The sequence below is a fragment of the Buteo buteo genome, chromosome 11, assembly GCF_964188355.1.
Source record: "Buteo buteo chromosome 11, bButBut1.hap1.1, whole genome shotgun sequence".
Taxonomy (NCBI): Eukaryota; Metazoa; Chordata; class Aves; order Accipitriformes; family Accipitridae; genus Buteo; species Buteo buteo.
The window spans coordinates 37,780,350-37,796,639 of record NC_134181.1 but is presented as its reverse complement, the minus strand read 5'-3'; the positions used below and the strand labels follow the sequence as shown (position 1 = coordinate 37,796,639).

General features: G+C 40.5%; 1 protein-coding gene across 4 annotated transcripts; it reads left to right on the top strand.

The window, feature by feature from the left end:
• The first annotated feature begins 483 nt into the window (after positions 1-483).
• On the top strand, positions 484-16,151 carry TOP3B (DNA topoisomerase III beta). Of its 4 annotated transcripts, none has more exons than XM_075041589.1 (18): positions 484-573; positions 931-1,101; positions 1,860-1,991; positions 2,980-3,086; positions 5,449-5,523; positions 6,394-6,590; positions 7,044-7,200; positions 8,174-8,287; positions 9,198-9,288; positions 9,598-9,752; positions 9,989-10,094; positions 11,305-11,451; positions 12,166-12,339; positions 13,141-13,269; positions 13,526-13,675; positions 14,107-14,207; positions 14,450-14,651; positions 15,537-16,149. In XM_075041589.1, the coding sequence occupies exons 2-18, from the start codon at positions 1,032-1,034 to the stop codon at positions 16,016-16,018; spliced, it is 2,589 nt and encodes an 862-aa protein (XP_074897690.1). In that variant the 5' UTR covers positions 484-573; positions 931-1,031; the 3' UTR covers positions 16,019-16,149. The 4 variants fall into 4 exon arrangements, with proteins under 4 accessions (XP_074897690.1, XP_074897693.1, XP_074897691.1 ...); XM_075041590.1 differs by having other exon boundaries at positions 491-578; XM_075041591.1 differs by lacking the exon at positions 484-573 and adding an exon at positions 629-651.
• The last annotated feature ends 139 nt before the right edge of the window (positions 16,152-16,290 follow it).

The following is a 16,290-nucleotide window of genomic DNA, read 5'->3' as shown; positions in this document are numbered from 1 at the left end:
AAGCGAGGAACTGAATTACAGACTGTGCGCAGGCGCCCCGGTTTGACTCAAGTCGCTGGCGTAAAGCAGATACGAGCGGTGTGCGCGGATTTTCTCGGACAGCTTCGATTATCCCCGTTTTCTGTGCGCCTCTGGTGACAACCAGACTCGAAGCGGGACGAGCCTGCGCGCAGCCGGCCCGTTGCGCGGCAGCGGGTACGGCGCGGTGGCAGGACTTTGTGCAGGGAGTTTGGGCAGGGAACGGTGGCGGTACGTTTTTCTGGTGTGCTTGTGTTCGGTTACGTGTCTAACATCAATTCCGAGGGTGAGTTTTGGCTTTGTTAAAGTCTTTGGAATAAAAAAAACCCCAGACGTGTGGTGTGGGGCAGGCGCTCGCCCCGCCCGTTCCTCCAGGCCGCCAGGGGGCGCTCGCTCAGGCGGCCGCCGGCGCGCGGCGGAGGGGCGGGGCCACACACCCACCGCGCGCCCGCCCGCCCGCCCGCCCGCGCCGCTTCAAGCCGGCGGTGCCGCGCGCTTGCGCCTTCCGGTGCCGTGACCCGGCAGTGCAAGCGGAGGCCATGGCCGCCTGCTGAGGTGAGGTGAGCTGCGGAGCGGGGCCGGGGCCGCTCCTCTCCTTCCTTCAGCGCTCCGAGCCGCTCTCTCGCCCCGCAGGTTAGGCCGGGGCGGCTCCTCTCGGCCCCTCTCTGCCGGCAGGCCCCGGCTGTTATTTAAACCGCCGGTTGAAGCCGTTCCCAGCCGTCTTCTCTGCCCCGGTGGGCTTCTCGGGGAAGAAGCTGCGGAGGGGGGGTCGGGCACCGCAAAGCCCCGAGGGGAGGAGGGTGCTCGGAGCTGTGAAATCCGTCACTGGCTTTCTGGTTTTTGTAGTTGTATTTACTGGAAGTGGTTTTGCAGTAAACCTGTGTTATACTCGCTCTCTCTGTTTCTCTCCAGGCCGAGGACTGACTTTCGCTTGTGAGCTGTGTGCCGTGGTCACCAGTAAGGCCAAGCTGTACCATTAAGGCCTGTGGCACCTTGTGTCTCATCAAGTGAAAATGAAGACCATTTTAATGGTTGCGGAGAAGCCTTCTCTGGCTCAGTCCATTGCCAAGATCCTCTCAAGGGGTAGGAAAGAAAGTGTGTCTGTTCGGTCCTTCTGCTTGTTGTTCGGCCAGTGGCAGCACCAAAGTGCTCTGGAGTGCCCAGCCCAACTGAGGATATTGGTGTTAGCTGCCTAGAGGCAAATCACGTGATGGTGAAGGTTACCAGGCTTTGCTGTAGATGAAGTGAGGTTGAGAAACACCCTGGTCAGTTACTTGGTGGTCTTGGGGCAGCTGCCACCTGGGAGTGGTGGCTTAGGACAGGTTGCGGTTCACAAAAAAGCTGGATGGCCCTTCACGTTCTGTTTACTTTTATGTGCTGATGCCTATTCAGTTCAAGACTAAAGGAATCTGGTTTTGATATTTTATGTAACTGTAGCGTGTGTTGGTACATATGGTTTCTGGAAACTGCCAATCAAGTAGCAAGTTGCTGTTACGAGATTTTTGAAGCTCTAGTAAATGTTTTATAAATCATGTGGAAAATAGAATGAGTTGATTGTAACTGTACTGGTCTAGAAAACTAGCTGTGTTTTCATAAGGATTTCCTGGTGGGAGGGAAAAGATGGAGGAGATAATGGATAGTTTCAGTTGAAAATGAAATATGCTTTAAAAAAGGTCTAAAGTGATAATTAACTGAAATAAAAACTGTATCAATGAGTAGAATTTTGTGATCAGGAAGACCCTAGCTATAAGATCTAAGAAAAGGGGGATGTCATTTCACACAAAATAACTTATTTCAATCTTTTTTTTATCCTGTTGATATTTATGGTCTTATTTTCACAGGAAACATGTCCTCTCGCAAGGGACTGAATGGTGCATGCTCTGTGCATGAATACACTGGATCGTTTATAGGACAGAGTGCCCATTTCAAGATGACATCTGTATGTGGTCATGTCATGACTTTGGATTTCATAGGTATTTGTCTGTTCATAAGATATTTTCGCTGATATGGCTTGTAGAGCTGTCAGAGACTTCTAATAGGAAAATACTGATCGTGGAAATAATTCAGGAAGAATTTTCAGGAGACAAGAAGAGAGAAAAGGAGGATGAAAGGATCACTTGTGGTCAGCAGTTCTTGATTTTTGTTTCTAGTTCTCTGGCTGACTTCTTGCATGACCTTGTCATGCCACTTATCTTTTCTGTGCCTGAATTATGTCCCTGGAAAATGAGGGGAGATGAGGCTCTGTTTGCTTACATGGAAAAATGTTTTGGTGCTTCAGATGAAAGATGATTAAAGAACGCAGAGTCCAAAAGGATATTCTCTGAAGCATTGTAGTGTATTACTGCAAAATAGAGATTTGTTAAGGATTATGCACAAAGAATCCTGTCACTAACTTGCTTTGAAGCGTTGGACTAGTTGTTTGACTACTGTATTTCCTCGAATGATAATTACGAGTTTTATGAGGACTGAATTTTGAGTTATTTACACAATGCTTTAAAGAGGTACAGTTTCGTGGAATTGCTAAGCAATATTACTAACGGTTACTTTAGAAAAATGGGAATGAACAAAGATAAACAGTAAAACAGACTGCAGTGTGCATGTTCTGTGTGCCCTGCGAAAACAAGGAAAAATACCTCCCACCCCTTGGCCTGATCGATTGATTGTACGACAGAATAGCTCATGTTTTAATTTTAATAGCTCATGTTAAAATTTCTGAACGGTGTGTAGTATTTCTTTCTTTTCTTTCCTATGTCATGCTTCAAAACGGTAGCTGCAATTCACATAAAAAGCTAAGGGGTGCCTTGATATATAGTAAAGCAAGATGTGTTAGGGTAGAAAATTTTCCAATACAAGTTTTGAAAGCCAAGTGTTTTGCAAAGTAATTTTGTTTGTTGTGTTTTTTTGGTTTTTTTTTTTTAAATATATATTTAGAGCTCTACTTAATACACTTTTGCTTTTCAGGAAAGTATAACAGCTGGGACAAAGTGGATCCAGCAGAACTTTTTAGCAAAGCTCCCACAGAAAAGAAAGAAGCTAATCCCAAACTGACTATGGTGAAGTTTTTACAGGTATTCTTTCTTATGACTAGTATTTGAGAGATATCTTTTTGTTTTGGCGTTCTTTTTCTTTATTTCATCTGCAGCATATTCCATCTTCAAGGATTCATTGTTCCTATTCTTCCTCTTCAGATATAAAGCAATGAGACCTATTTTTATCCTGCCAAGAAAAAAGAAGTGAAATTATTTTGTGGGTTTGGAAAGCAATAAAAATTACTAATAAGTTTGAAAGATCAGTGTAGGATTTTGCTATGAATTAGCCTTGCTTTTTAAAAAAAAAAAAAAAATCTTAGAAGTTAGCTAGCTTTATTTAAGAACCAGAAGTATAACCCTTTTCCAGCCCTTAGAGTGGGTCAGTGTATTGGGTTTGCATGGCAAGGTTTTGGTAGCGGGGGGACTACAGGGGTGGCTTCTATAAGAAGCTGCTAGAAGCTTCCCCTATGTCCAACAGAGCCAATGCCAGCCGGCTCCAAGATGGACCCGTCGCTGGCCAAGGCCGAGCCCATCAGCAACAGTGGTAGCACCTCCGTGATAACGTATTTAAGAAGGGAAAAAAAAGTTGCTGCAGTACAGAAACTGCAGCCAGAGAGAGGAGTGAGAACATGTAAGAGAAACAATGCTGCAGACACCCAGGTCAGTGAAGAAGGAGGGGAGGAGATGCTCCAGATGCCAGAGCAGAGATTCCCCTGCAGCCCGTGGTGAAGACCATGGTGAGGCAGACTGTCTGCCTGCAGCCCAGGGAGGTCCACGGTGGAGCAGATCTCCACCTGCAGCCTGTGGAGGATCCCACGCCGGAGCAGGTGGATGCCTGAAGGAGGCTGTGACCCCATGGGAAACCCGTGCTGGAGCAGGCTCCTGGCAGGACTTGTGGACCCATGGACAGACGAGCCCATGCTGGAGCAGGTTTTCTGGCAGGACTTGTGACCCCATGGGGGACCCACGCTGGAGCAGTCTGTTCCTGCAGGACTGCACCCTGTGGAAAGGACCCACGCTGGAGCAGTTTATGAAGAACTGCAGCCCCTGGGAAGGACCCTTGTTGGAGAAGTTCATGGAGAACTGTCTCCTGTGGGAGGGACGCCACGCTGGAGCAGGGGAAGGGTGTGAGAAAGTCCTGCCCCTGAAGAGGAAGGAGCAGTAGAGACAATGTGTGATGAACTGACAGTAGCCCCCATACCCTGTCCTCCTGCACTGCTGGAGCAGGGTAGTTGGAGAATTTGGGAGTGAAGCTGTGCCCAAGAAGAAGGCAGGGGTGGGGGGAAGGTGTTTTAAGATTTGGTTTTATTTCTCATTACCCTACTCTGGTTTGATTGGCAATAAATTAAGTGAATTTTCCCCAAGTTGAGTCTGTTTTGCCCGTGACGGTAATCGGTTGAGCAATCTCTCTGTGTCCTTATCTTGACCCACAAGCCTTTTGTTATATTTTTTCTCCCCTGTCCAGTTGAGGAGGGGGAATGGTAGAGTGGCCGCGTGGTGCTTAGTTGCTGTCTGGGGTTAAACCATGGCAGTCATCTTCACTCTAGTATAAAAAATGGAGTCTGTCTTCACAACAGATATTTTTCTGTTGGAAGGTACTGCCAGAGCACTCTGTCCTTTAAAACATTTGTTACATGTCTTCCCTCTACTAAGGCAGACAGGCCATCTGAATATAGTGTTTCTCACGCTGCACATTGAATGTTTGATTTAGCAGGTCTATTCACCTGCTTCCCAGAAGTGGGCAGTGTTTGGCAACGCGCCGTACAATATGCTAGAGTTCTAGGGTCGAAAAGAAATGAGTGCATTCTTAAATAAGGATTTTCCTCCCTGCAGAAAGCAGATTTTTGTCATGGTTAGATCTATTTTATTAATTTTTCTGGTTCTTACACTGTCTGAAATCTTTGCCTTGTTGAATTCACTCTTGCATTTGCCTTTGAGTTTTTTGACTGTCGATATCTTGCTTCTCAAAACTGGATCGTTGAATGCATGTATTGCTTCTAAGAAAATAATATTATTTTTTTTTAATGATGTGGAAATTAAGGCACAGAAAGGGGAAATGAGTGTGCCCAAGGGGAAGTGAGTGTGCCCAAGGCTGCATACACAGACTGTGGCGGTTTCAGGAGACTTTCACTGCCATAGAGCTATGCTGATTTTTTTCAGGTCCTACAGAAAAGCATCTCGTAGGCAGACTTCTGGTCCCACGAAGCACAGCTTGCTTCTCTCTTCAAACCACTGTTTAAGTACCTGCAGACTTCTTGTCACTTCTGCTATATTCTTCCAATCCTTTTTACACCAAGTAAATGATCTCTAGTACTTTAAAATAGAAACAAAAAGTATACAATTATTGAGGAGGTAGGTCTTTTTTTGTGTTGCTAAAGAACTGTGCTAATTTTTCTCACAGGTAGAGGGAAGAGGCTGTGATTGTATTGTCTTGTGGTTGGATTGTGATAAGGAAGGAGAGAACATCTGTTTTGAAGTAAGGTTTCCATTTTTAAGACTTATAATACCATAATGTATTTTTCTGTGATATACAATACTATCAGTGTATTGTTTTATGAATATACAGTAAAATTCAAACTAATTTGAGTAAAGTTTTAAAGGCATGGAGGTGGAAAAACTCATGTGCTTTTGAACTCTTATGATGTCAGTTAAAGTGTATAAATCAATTTCATAGGTGTTGCTTATATGAGGTGAACTGTAAGGTCTCTTAAATGTTAGAACATTCCAGTGCTTTGAGAATTGGTCTGTATTTCACAGCTGGAGTAGTTATTTTGCTGTTCTTGTAAAACTTCATCTCTATTATCTTTTGTTCATTAAGCAATTAGACACTTTTGAGCAAGAGGCTGCTTCTAAGTGTAGGCTTACTGCGCAAAGATTTTTTTTTTAACATCCGATTCCCAGAAGCCTACATGAAGGGTATTTTTTGGTTTTTATTTAAAGCAGCACATTTTATCAAGTAATTAAGTTCTTTAATACCACTGTATCATAACGGCCCTGGCAATGTGTAGAATAAACCCAGATAGAAACTGATACATATTCACCAAAAGGTACTGCAGCTGCACTGGTGAATGTCTTTGCACTTGGCTAAGAATAGTGCTTCGCTTCCAGCAGTTGCTGTTTAATAAATAAATCCTTCAGTTTTGCTAACAATACACTTCTGAGTGGATATACAAATACTGCTCTTGCTTATCAGTTAGTGTATTGGCATTACATCTGCTGAATTAAGAAAGTAGTTACATATCAGCAAATAATTTGTGGAGAGTGGGGTTTTTTTCTTTAGAGAGAAAAACTGACTTAAGCCCTTACCTTTCAAATACTCTTAAAATATGCTTCTGATCTTCATTAGGTTCTTGATGCTGTTCTTCCTGTTATGAACAAACCTCGTAGCACCGAAAGGACAATTTATAGAGCTAAATTCAGTTCTATTACTGACACAGACATCTGCAATGCCATGAATCACTTGGGAGAACCCAATCGCAATGAAGCTCTTTCAGTGGATGCCCGTCAGGAGCTGGATCTTAGAATTGGCTGTGCGTTTACAAGGTGACAGCATAGATTACAGACAGTTCTATGAAAGGTTCAGGAATAGAGCTCTGTCCACAAAATATGTCTCGGAACTCTAGTGCCTAATTCTGCTCAGCACCAAACTGCACGATTTTATGCACAGACAAATAAAAAGAAATAAAAAATTGTGTTATGGCTTTAACTGAGCTAGGTAAGGTACTATCAGGAGCTATGGTATGGTCTTATTTTATGATATTCTCCCACCTTTCTTTGGGAATAAAAGGATTCAGTGAGGCAAAGTAATTATGACTTAATTAGCTGTAAGGTGATATTTCTCAGAATGCTTTTTTCCTAATGCCTGAATGATTTAATAGATTACTCATATTTGTGTGTATAAGTTAATGAAAACTTCTGCTTTTCATGGGAATTAGGATATTAATGTACTTGTTCCTGTTTGGTTTTGTGGTTTTTTTTTTTTCGCCCCTGTCTTAGGTTTCAGACTAAATATTTTCAGGGAAAATATGGGAATTTAGACAGCTCCCTCATCTCCTTTGGGCCATGTCAGACCCCAACGCTTGGATTCTGTGTTGAAAGGCATGACAAAATCCAGTCATTTAAGCCTGAGACTTACTGGGTGTTGCAAGCTAAAGTAAGTTTTACAATACTTGTTTGTATATGAGGAACATATATTTTTACCAAAGAAATGCATTTATATTTTCAGTTTGTTCATTCATAAATTTGTAGCTGCTGACAAGAATTCACAATGCCTACAGTTTACTCATGTGTTCTCATTCAGTTCACATGAGTGTCACCACTCTCTCAAGAACAGATTTCAGGATGTCAGTTTTGTATTAAAGTGGTTATTGTCTGCTGTTTATAAGAATTCTTTAGTGCTAACCATCTAAGCTTAGACTCAGCCAAAAATACTACTTCAAATGGTTTTCTTTTGTTCCCTGGGGTCCTTGGACTGACTGTGTTGTTAATTTGAACCCAGGAATTAATTAGGCTGCCAACAAACATTGGCATTGCTGAGTATTGGAATTTTAAAGCAAATAAAATGCTCATTGTGTTAATTGGCAGTTGAGTCCTTGGAGTACTTTGGCAGCTTATAGCAGTTTTGTAGCCTTGCTGCTGTCCAAGTTCTGAGAGCAAACCAACATGGTTTTACTGCTTGTGATCACAAGAATTTTTTAAACAAATAAGGGATAGATGGTAAAAAGTTGCCATTTTTAGATTTTAAAATAATTTAAAAAAGATGAAGTCTGGTGTCTACTGTAATCTCTTTTCTGATTTACTGCAATCTCTTTTTGCTAAATCAAAATGGTAAACTTTGAATTTCTGCCCATTTCAGCCTTTACTGTTCCCAGTACTAAAAAGAAGAATAGTATATCAGTTAACTGCAGGAATAATTCCACTCATTCCCCCCACCCCAAAACTCAAAGTACTCCGTCTTTCTTGAAAGCCCCAATGAAAAATAGTACAACTGCACGTTTGAAGCACTTGTGTCCCAGTACAGGTATTGTTAGAATTTGTTTGCTGGATTGTTGTTGAAAATGTGCATTCTCACACTTGTAGTAATAGAGTTGATGGGAATTAAATGTTTTTTTCTTTTGGTCCAATAGGTGAACCCTGAAAAAGAAAGTTCTCTCACTTTGGATTGGGATAGAGTGAGGGTGTTTGATCGTGAGATTGCTCAAATGTTCCTGAATATAACAAAGATAGCAAAAGAAGCAAAGGTAAGAATATTTACTAAGTGTCAGTAGAGCCATATTTTATATAAAGGAAATACCATTTAATATTTCATTTGCTGCATATTGGTTTTTTTTTGTTTTGGTTAAAGAAGAGTGTAGAATATCTGTATCTTGGTTTTTACTCCATTCAGCTTTGTGTAAATGGGAATAAAAGACAAGAGGTTTTTTTTATTGTGGTTCATGTTATGCTAGTGTGGTCATCTCAGCAGAAGCCCCTTCTTAATATTGACTTTGGAAATGATCATCACTCATGATAGGAATTCTTCATTACTAAACCTGCTAAGAAATACTGTTCAGATCTCTCCAAGCAGACCTCTTATTTCCCATGTGACATTGTATAAACCAGAGTGTAATTACTTATATGGCAGTATTGCTGCAGTTAAATTTTTAATCGTGTATGGTACAGACTTTATAGCCAATTAACTTCTAATTCTGCTCTTTTCAATACTTGTTTGACAGTATGTTTGGATTTAAGTGCTTATAGCCATCAAGGTTCGAAGACTGCGTGAAGCTTTTAAAAATCTGGATCCTTATAGTTAGGACCATTACTTGGAATAAGCACTAAATCCTCATAGCGCTGAAAGTATGTGCTGCTGCGGTAAATGGGAAGTAAAGATAGCAGTAAGCTACCTTGCTGCATTCCCAGTTATAGGCCTGATCTAGTCCATAGCACAAAGGCACCTTAGAACTGTAGCTTTAGAATTTGGCAAAATTATCTCCGGTCAGATTTTCTAAAGTAAAAACATATTGGTGGTTACTGTTTTAAGAAAACAAAACAGATATGACAAGAATAGATAATGGTAGGTATGCCACATGTCTATTTTTTATGACTGAAATTATACATCTACCAATTACCAAACTTCAAAACTTTTACTGGGAAAATGCTATTTTCTAGGTAGAATCTGTGAGTAAAAAAGAGAAGGTGAAGCAGAGACCACTGGCTCTGAACACGGTAGAAATGCTGCGAGTGGCCAGTGCTGCTTTAGGTATGTGTAAAAGTTCAGATTTCCACACTGTTTTAAAGCAAAATATTTTGGCTTCTCAGCCAAATGAAATAATCAAGGACGTATCAAATATAGTTTGATACCCTCCTCTCCCTATAACACTTCATTCTGGGGGAAGGATCAAGTTTAAAAATCTTGTCAAAAGTGAAATGTTGGGTAAGATCAAGGTGACAGAAGTCTTATGGAAAGGACAAACCATGATTTATTTAAATGCTTGGATAAGGTATACTTTCAGATGCAGCAAACAAATCATAATTGAAGTGATTTTTTTTTTCTCCTGTCCTTTCTTAGGAATGGGTCCACAACATGCCATGCAAATAGCAGAGCGTCTTTATACTCAGGGTTATATTAGCTACCCTCGAACAGAAACTACTCATTATCCAGAAAACTTTGACTTGAAAGGATGTTTGAGACAACAAGCCAATAATCCTTACTGGGCAGAAACTGTGAGTACATGAAGTAAAACTTTGTACTAACAGATCATTCTCTAGTCTGTGTTTTGGGATATATCTTTCTTGGTATATTATGACCTATAGGTCTTCAGAAACAATAAGTATCTGTAATTGCTGTTATTTATGGACGTTGTATTGTTATGGATTTGATCTGAAAAGTTTCTTAACCCGCTAAGAGAGACCTGTTATCCACTTCAGTCAGCCTGTTTTCTCTCTCTTCCTTCACCCAGGTAAAAGCATTGCTATCAGAAGGCATTAATCGTCCAAGGAAAGGCCATGATGCAGGAGACCATCCTCCCATCACCCCAATGAGAGCTGCAACAGAAGCGGAATTAGGTATAGGCAAGTTGGGTAGTGTTGGAACACTATGTGGGGAAATTAGTTCATTGAGGTATAGGAGCCAGTTTGAAAATCCCTGAGTTTCAACAGAAAATACAATTATTTGAATGGCAGGAAGTGAAGAGAGAGCAGACTTTTATCCTAACTTAAACTTCTAGTGACAGTGAAGTTCAGAGCTGGTCTGCTCTTCAGTAGTTGATCCTAGGGACCATAGTACTGCTGAGAGAAATAGCCATCTTAACAACTTAATGCCTGCTTTCTCTAGGAGGAATTTGCTCCAGAGTAGTGAAACTTTATTGTATTTTTGTGCTTGTAAGTCAAACTTCAGCTGCATTTTAATTTAGTCTCTATGGTTTGTGGGTTTTATGTTAAAATGTAACATTTGATTTTCTGTACACTGTAATCCCTCAAACGAGGATTTTAAGGTTATAAGAAATTGTAGTGAATGTTTTGTTTATTAGGAATAGCTGAGATTGTTGTAGAAAAGAGGTAACCTCTGACTTTCATGAATTGGTGAAATAATCTCTGACAGAAAAATAAATGCTTTAAATTTTTGAGTGATTGTATAGGGTACTGAGTGGCCATTTAAGATTTTTTTCTTTATATACACAGCAAGATGAAATATGTAAAGCACGGGATTAAGAATTAGAAGCTGATCATAGCAGTGTAACCTTTTGACTATTCCATCTATCTGTAGATTGTGAATAAGGAAACTTTGCTTTGAAAATTAACCTATATTAGTGCTAATAAATAGTGTTTTAGACCGATCTCTTGCAGGACTTCAACCTGCCCAGTGTGGCAGTTGCCACTAGAATCCCATTTTAGGATTTAGATTAGGGTGTGGTCTCCAGTGGCATTAAGCAGTAGATAATTTTATTTTTCTTCATATGTCTTTTTGTTTTTGCTTAAAAAAAAATGACTTTTCTAGTTTACCCTCTCATTCAAACACATTGCAAAACAGGGAGATGGGCTGGCTGAGATAGCAGTCCTTCTCCAAGAGCATCTGCACGCAGCTCATGTCTGTATGACATGGCGATTCTATAGGCAGGAATTTTTAAAGGGGAAACTGGGTGGACTTTTGAATGATACTTTCTTTTACGTACCAGTTTTTCCTGTGATACCTGTGGAAATCTGGTACCTTTTAGTGCAGATTTTATGTAGAGCTGCAGGACTTGAGTTATGTCGGTAAGATGTTGTTTATCCTCAGGTGGAGATGGATGGCGACTATATGAGTATATAACTAGGCATTTCATTGCCACTGTCGGTGCTGATTGCAAGTACCTACAAACCACCATTTCTTTCAGTATTGGCCCTGAACGTTTTACCTGTATTGGAAAAGTGGTAACTTTACCAGGTAAGACTCATCAGAGAGTAAGAAGTTAGCTACAGATTTTTTTTTTCCTCATTAATACATTGGATGGATATAAAAGTGAAGCTTTGGGGACAAATACAATTTTGAAGACATTGTTATGAGCTATCAAGACCAGAGACCATATCTTTGTCTTCATTTCCATACTTCAGTTACAATAGAAAATTTTCATGTAGTAGTCTCAAAGATTTAATACTGCATTTGCCAGTGTGAAGAGCTGTCCTTTTACAGACAGCAAATGCCTTTTGGGGGGTAAATTACACAGAGGCAGATTTTTTTTCTTGGGCCTCTGTAAAAAGAATGTAGCACCACTGCTGAGATTTTTATGGTAAGCGGGCCCAATAGTCCTTATTACATTAATATGACTTACTATTTGTATTTCCTTTTTAAGAAACTCTTCCCATCCGTTCTGGCGCTGTGCTTTCATTCAAGGAAAGTGTTTACTTTTTCTTCATACCTCAACCTAACTCAAGTCACACACAAAATAGATCTGATGCAGTGTTGTGACAGTGTCTTGTGATACTGTATTTCATCAGTATTTCTAGCCTCAGTTATTTTCTGCAAGGTGTGGCAGACAGCCTTTTAACTTTGATCTGTATAACATGGTCCATGTTAAAATTAGAAACATACACCCTGGCCTTCTGAAAGCTGTGAAGATAAGCTCTCTTTATTTTTGTTTGTTTGTTTCTTTACCTCCAGGGTTCACAGAAATTATGCCATGGCACAGCATCCCATTAGAAGAGAGTCTTCCCCACTGTGAGAAAGGAGATCTTTTTCCAATTGGTGAAATAAAATTGCTGGAAAAGCAAACCAGTCCTCCTGATTACCTGACAGAAGCAGAACTTATCACTCTGATGGAAAAGCATGGCATCGGTAGGAACTTGCTTAACTTGCATTATCCTCTAATACATCACCAGGAGTGCAAAGAGTCTGAATCGCTCCTCTGAACTATCTCTGTCGGTAATGACCTTTCAGTATTCATTTGAATAGGTACAGTAATAATCTCTTTTTCCTTTCAAACCACAATGCCTGTAGCTCCTCCTAGCAGATGGTAGATTGTCTCTTCCCCCACATCCCTTTCCCTTTCTTATCCTTATGCCTAGTTTCTGGCCAAAGCAGTACCCTTTCATAACACATCCTTGTCACTTCTCTGTCAGAAAGAGCTGATGTTGCGTGGAAGAATGTACCTCCCCATTCTTACGAATGATTTCTTGTCTTTACAGCTTGCTTCAGCTTTGCTGGCTTCAGTAGTCCTTATATATCTTATTATACCATTTACTACAATATTACTTTTTTTTTTCAGTCTGACTTGTTTCCTTCGATGCTTTTTCATAAATTTGTCCAGTCAAAACAAACATAGTCTCTTACTCCACTGTGTTTTTCCAGAATAAGTGATTGTGAGAATAGATGTCTTCCCGATAGTAATTCTTTGGAAGAGACGAAAGGATTAAGGTTAAACCATATGTTTCAGAGTTCTCAGAATTGCAAAGAAACACAAGTTCCTCTCTAGTAACTCTTATCCACTGGAAGCTGGGTAACAGTAAAAAGGTATCTGAATTTTAAGCAGTCTCAGGAGCCTTATAATTTGATATAAAACCAGAGAAGTCAGAAGTGAGTAATTCGATGAAAACTTTTTTGTTCAGGATGGATATATTGTTTTCCTTTGTGTGGCAGGAACTGATGCAAGTATTCCAGTCCACATTAACAACATTTGCCAGCGAAACTATGTCACAGTGGAGAGTGGTCGGAGACTAAAGCCTACAAACCTTGGCATTGTTCTGGTTCATGGTTATTACAAAATAGGTCAGTTAAATGCTCTTCCCTTTCCATCCTCCTCCCTTCTTTTCCCTGCACTATGTCAAGGGCTGTTGTCACTGTATAAGTAGCATTTCTATCTCAACTGATGCATCAAGGAAAGTATTACTAATTCCAAGGACTATAATAATTAAAACTTGTTTGTTTATTTTGATGTCAGTTTATGTACGGACGGATTCCTACCCCCATTTTTTGATCTTTCATTGCTGCTTCTCTGTTGCTGCTGTCTCTGGTTTTCTGTTAGATGCAGAGTTGGTTCTTCCTACGATCCGCAGTGCTGTAGAGAAGCAACTCAACTTAATAGCTCTGGGTAAAGCAAATTATCATCAGGTCCTGGAGCACACCCTTGACATTTTCAAAAGGAAATTTCACTATTTTGTGGATTCTATTGCAGGTAAAACTTTCCCTACAATTACTTAATTGTTGCAAAGATGCTAGTAGAAAATACTTGTATATTAGGTTCCTTTCAGAAGTTTAGGCTTACTGAAAAGTTGTGCCAGGACTGGAAGTTTCCAGTCAAAATAAGTCGCTCTCCAAAAGAAAATGGACTGAATCATGGCTCCAAAACTCTACTTCAAATTCGTTTTGTGACAGTGTAGTGGTAAGTTTTCAAAAACTTCAGACTAGCTGAAGGTACTTAACCTTGTGTGTTTGTGCATGCTCAGTGCAAAACACTGTGTATTAAAAAGTCTTCATAAACAAGGAAGAGCATTGTGAGTAAAATATTTTAATTCTCACTTCTTCACCGGTCTTGTAGAGGATTTTGTGCAAGGTTTCCTTTTAAGAACTGGAATTCTAACATAAATGTGATTATCTCTTTTGCAGGTATGGATGAACTGATGGAGGTGTCTTTTTCACCCTTAGCTGCCACGGGTAAACCTCTTTCCCGCTGTGGTAAATGCCATCGTTTCATGAAGTATATTCAAGTAAGTTCACCTCATGCTTGAAATTTAAATTTCACTTGCTGAGGGGCATTGAGCTAGAAACCCCTTTTCCATTATTGAATTTGGATTCATATGTGGTTGTCAGGAGTGCTTTTCTAAAACAAAAAGACTGATGGAGTTTTTCCAGAGGGAGCAAACTAGAGAGCAGCCCCAGTTGGATTTACTGCAAGTTTTGAACTCTATCGACACAACAGTTGTTCAGGAGATTTGTATTCTGTTTCCAGGCCAAACCAAGTCGTCTGCACTGCTCTCACTGTGATGACACCTACAGTCTCCCACAGAATGGTACCATTAAACTCTACAAAGAGTTGCGTTGTCCCCTAGATGACTTTGAGCTGGTGCTGTGGTCGTCTGGATCCAGAGGAAAGAGCTACCCACTCTGTCCATACTGTTACAACCATCCTCCCTTCAGGGACATGAAAAAAGGTAGGAATTCTGTAAACATGCAGGACCAACCTCACTTGAAATAAATTAGGTGCAGTCTATACAGTGTGCTTTTTAGTAGTTTTTAATCAGTGCTGCTTAGTATAAAGTGCTGTTCAAATTACATTAGGTACCTAAAATTCACATCAAACTCACTGACCAAAATTTATTAGTTAACTCATCTCTGAATACCTTTTTTTTCTTTATAAAAGAAGTAAGAAACTAATTTATGTGCATACACAGTAGGTGACCTTCGTAACACTCAGTATGCAGTGAAAGACACTGAGATTGTGACACCTTGCACATTGGAGTATTCTTGGAATGGATAGGTCTATAGATTAAGACCAGGTCTTGAGAGTGTTTTGATACTGAGGTAGATGGTGTGTCAAAAGCTGTTGAAGGATATAAGAAGGGGTAAAAGTTGCAGTTAGTTTAAGTAACTTATGTTCTCAGAGTTACGAAAGTAGTGCTTTGGAGTTCTGGCTATCAGGAGCTTTTTGGCATCTTTTTATTACCCCCTTTTAATTAAAAATGTCTTGTACTACAGTGTATAGTGCAAGTATAAAATAGCAATTAGTTAGGAGCCATACATTTAATTGAAGACATAGTTAGTTTTCATCACTAATGTGTCCAAACTGCCTGTACTGTACAGTGACAGTATCTGGCAATTCTGAAAGCCATTACAGAATAATTTTTGAGCAAGGGATTATTCCGAATCTGTGAAAAGGCAAGTTGCAATTTGGGGAGTGGTTCCATTCTTTCGTCATTTAGAAAACCTATAATATACTAAGCTGTCTTTGACTTCTGTCTCTCACACATCCAAACTGGGTAGAGTGGGTAGTGATATAAAGGGTTCCTTGTGGTATGGTTTTACTCTTCTTCCGCCAGGAATGGGCTGTAATGAATGCACCCACCCCACATGCCAGCATTCGCTTAGCATGCTTGGAATTGGGCAGTGCGTTGAGTGTGAGAATGGGGTTCTGGTGCTAGACTCGACATCGGGTCCCAAGTGGAAGATGGCCTGCAACAAATGCAATGTGATTGTGCACTTCTTTGAGAATGCCCACAAAGTCCGAGTGTCACTGGAGACCTGTGACTTGTGTGATGCAGCCCTTGTGGACGTAGATTTTAACAAAGCCAAATCTCCTCTACCTGGTGATGAGACCCAGCATTCAGGCTGCATATTCTGTGACCCTGTGTTTCAAGATCTGGTGGAGCTGAAACACGCAGCCATGAGGCACCCCATGCACCGTGGGGGACAAGGAAAAAGGCAAGGTCGAGGAAGAGGTAAAGGCCGGAGGCCTGGAGGAAGACTCAATCCAAAGAAACCCAAGGACAAAATGGCAGCTCTGGCTGCTTACTTTGTATAATGGCTACACAACAGAAAAATAAACTTCTTATAAGAATTTGTTTCCCTTTAAGTTCATTTTTAAGTATTTTTTATCTTTACTGCTTTCCTGTTCTTAGAAAAGTGAAACACCTTAGATTGTTGTATGCCTTGATTTAAGCACAAAACAAATTCTTCTGGATGATCAGTTAGTAACTGAGTAAGCGTTTAAGCTTTTAATTGGAATTCATTGGTCCAAGTAGAGCTCAAAAACAATAGGGAGACTCAAGAAGTCTACCTAGACTGTTACCTGTG

Bases quoted from the DNA above. Each gene is read 5' to 3' on its own strand.
- TOP3B (XM_075041589.1), top strand. From the start codon at position 1,032: ATGAAGACCATTTTAATGGTTGCGGAGAAGCCTTCTCTGGCTCAGTCC. The intron at 11,452-12,165 runs GTAAGACTCATC...CTTTACCTCCAG, and splicing joins AAAAGTGGTAACTTTACCAG to GGTTCACAGAAATTATGCCA. The intron at 14,652-15,536 runs GTAGGAATTCTG...TTCTTCCGCCAG, and splicing joins CTTCAGGGACATGAAAAAAG to GAATGGGCTGTAATGAATGC.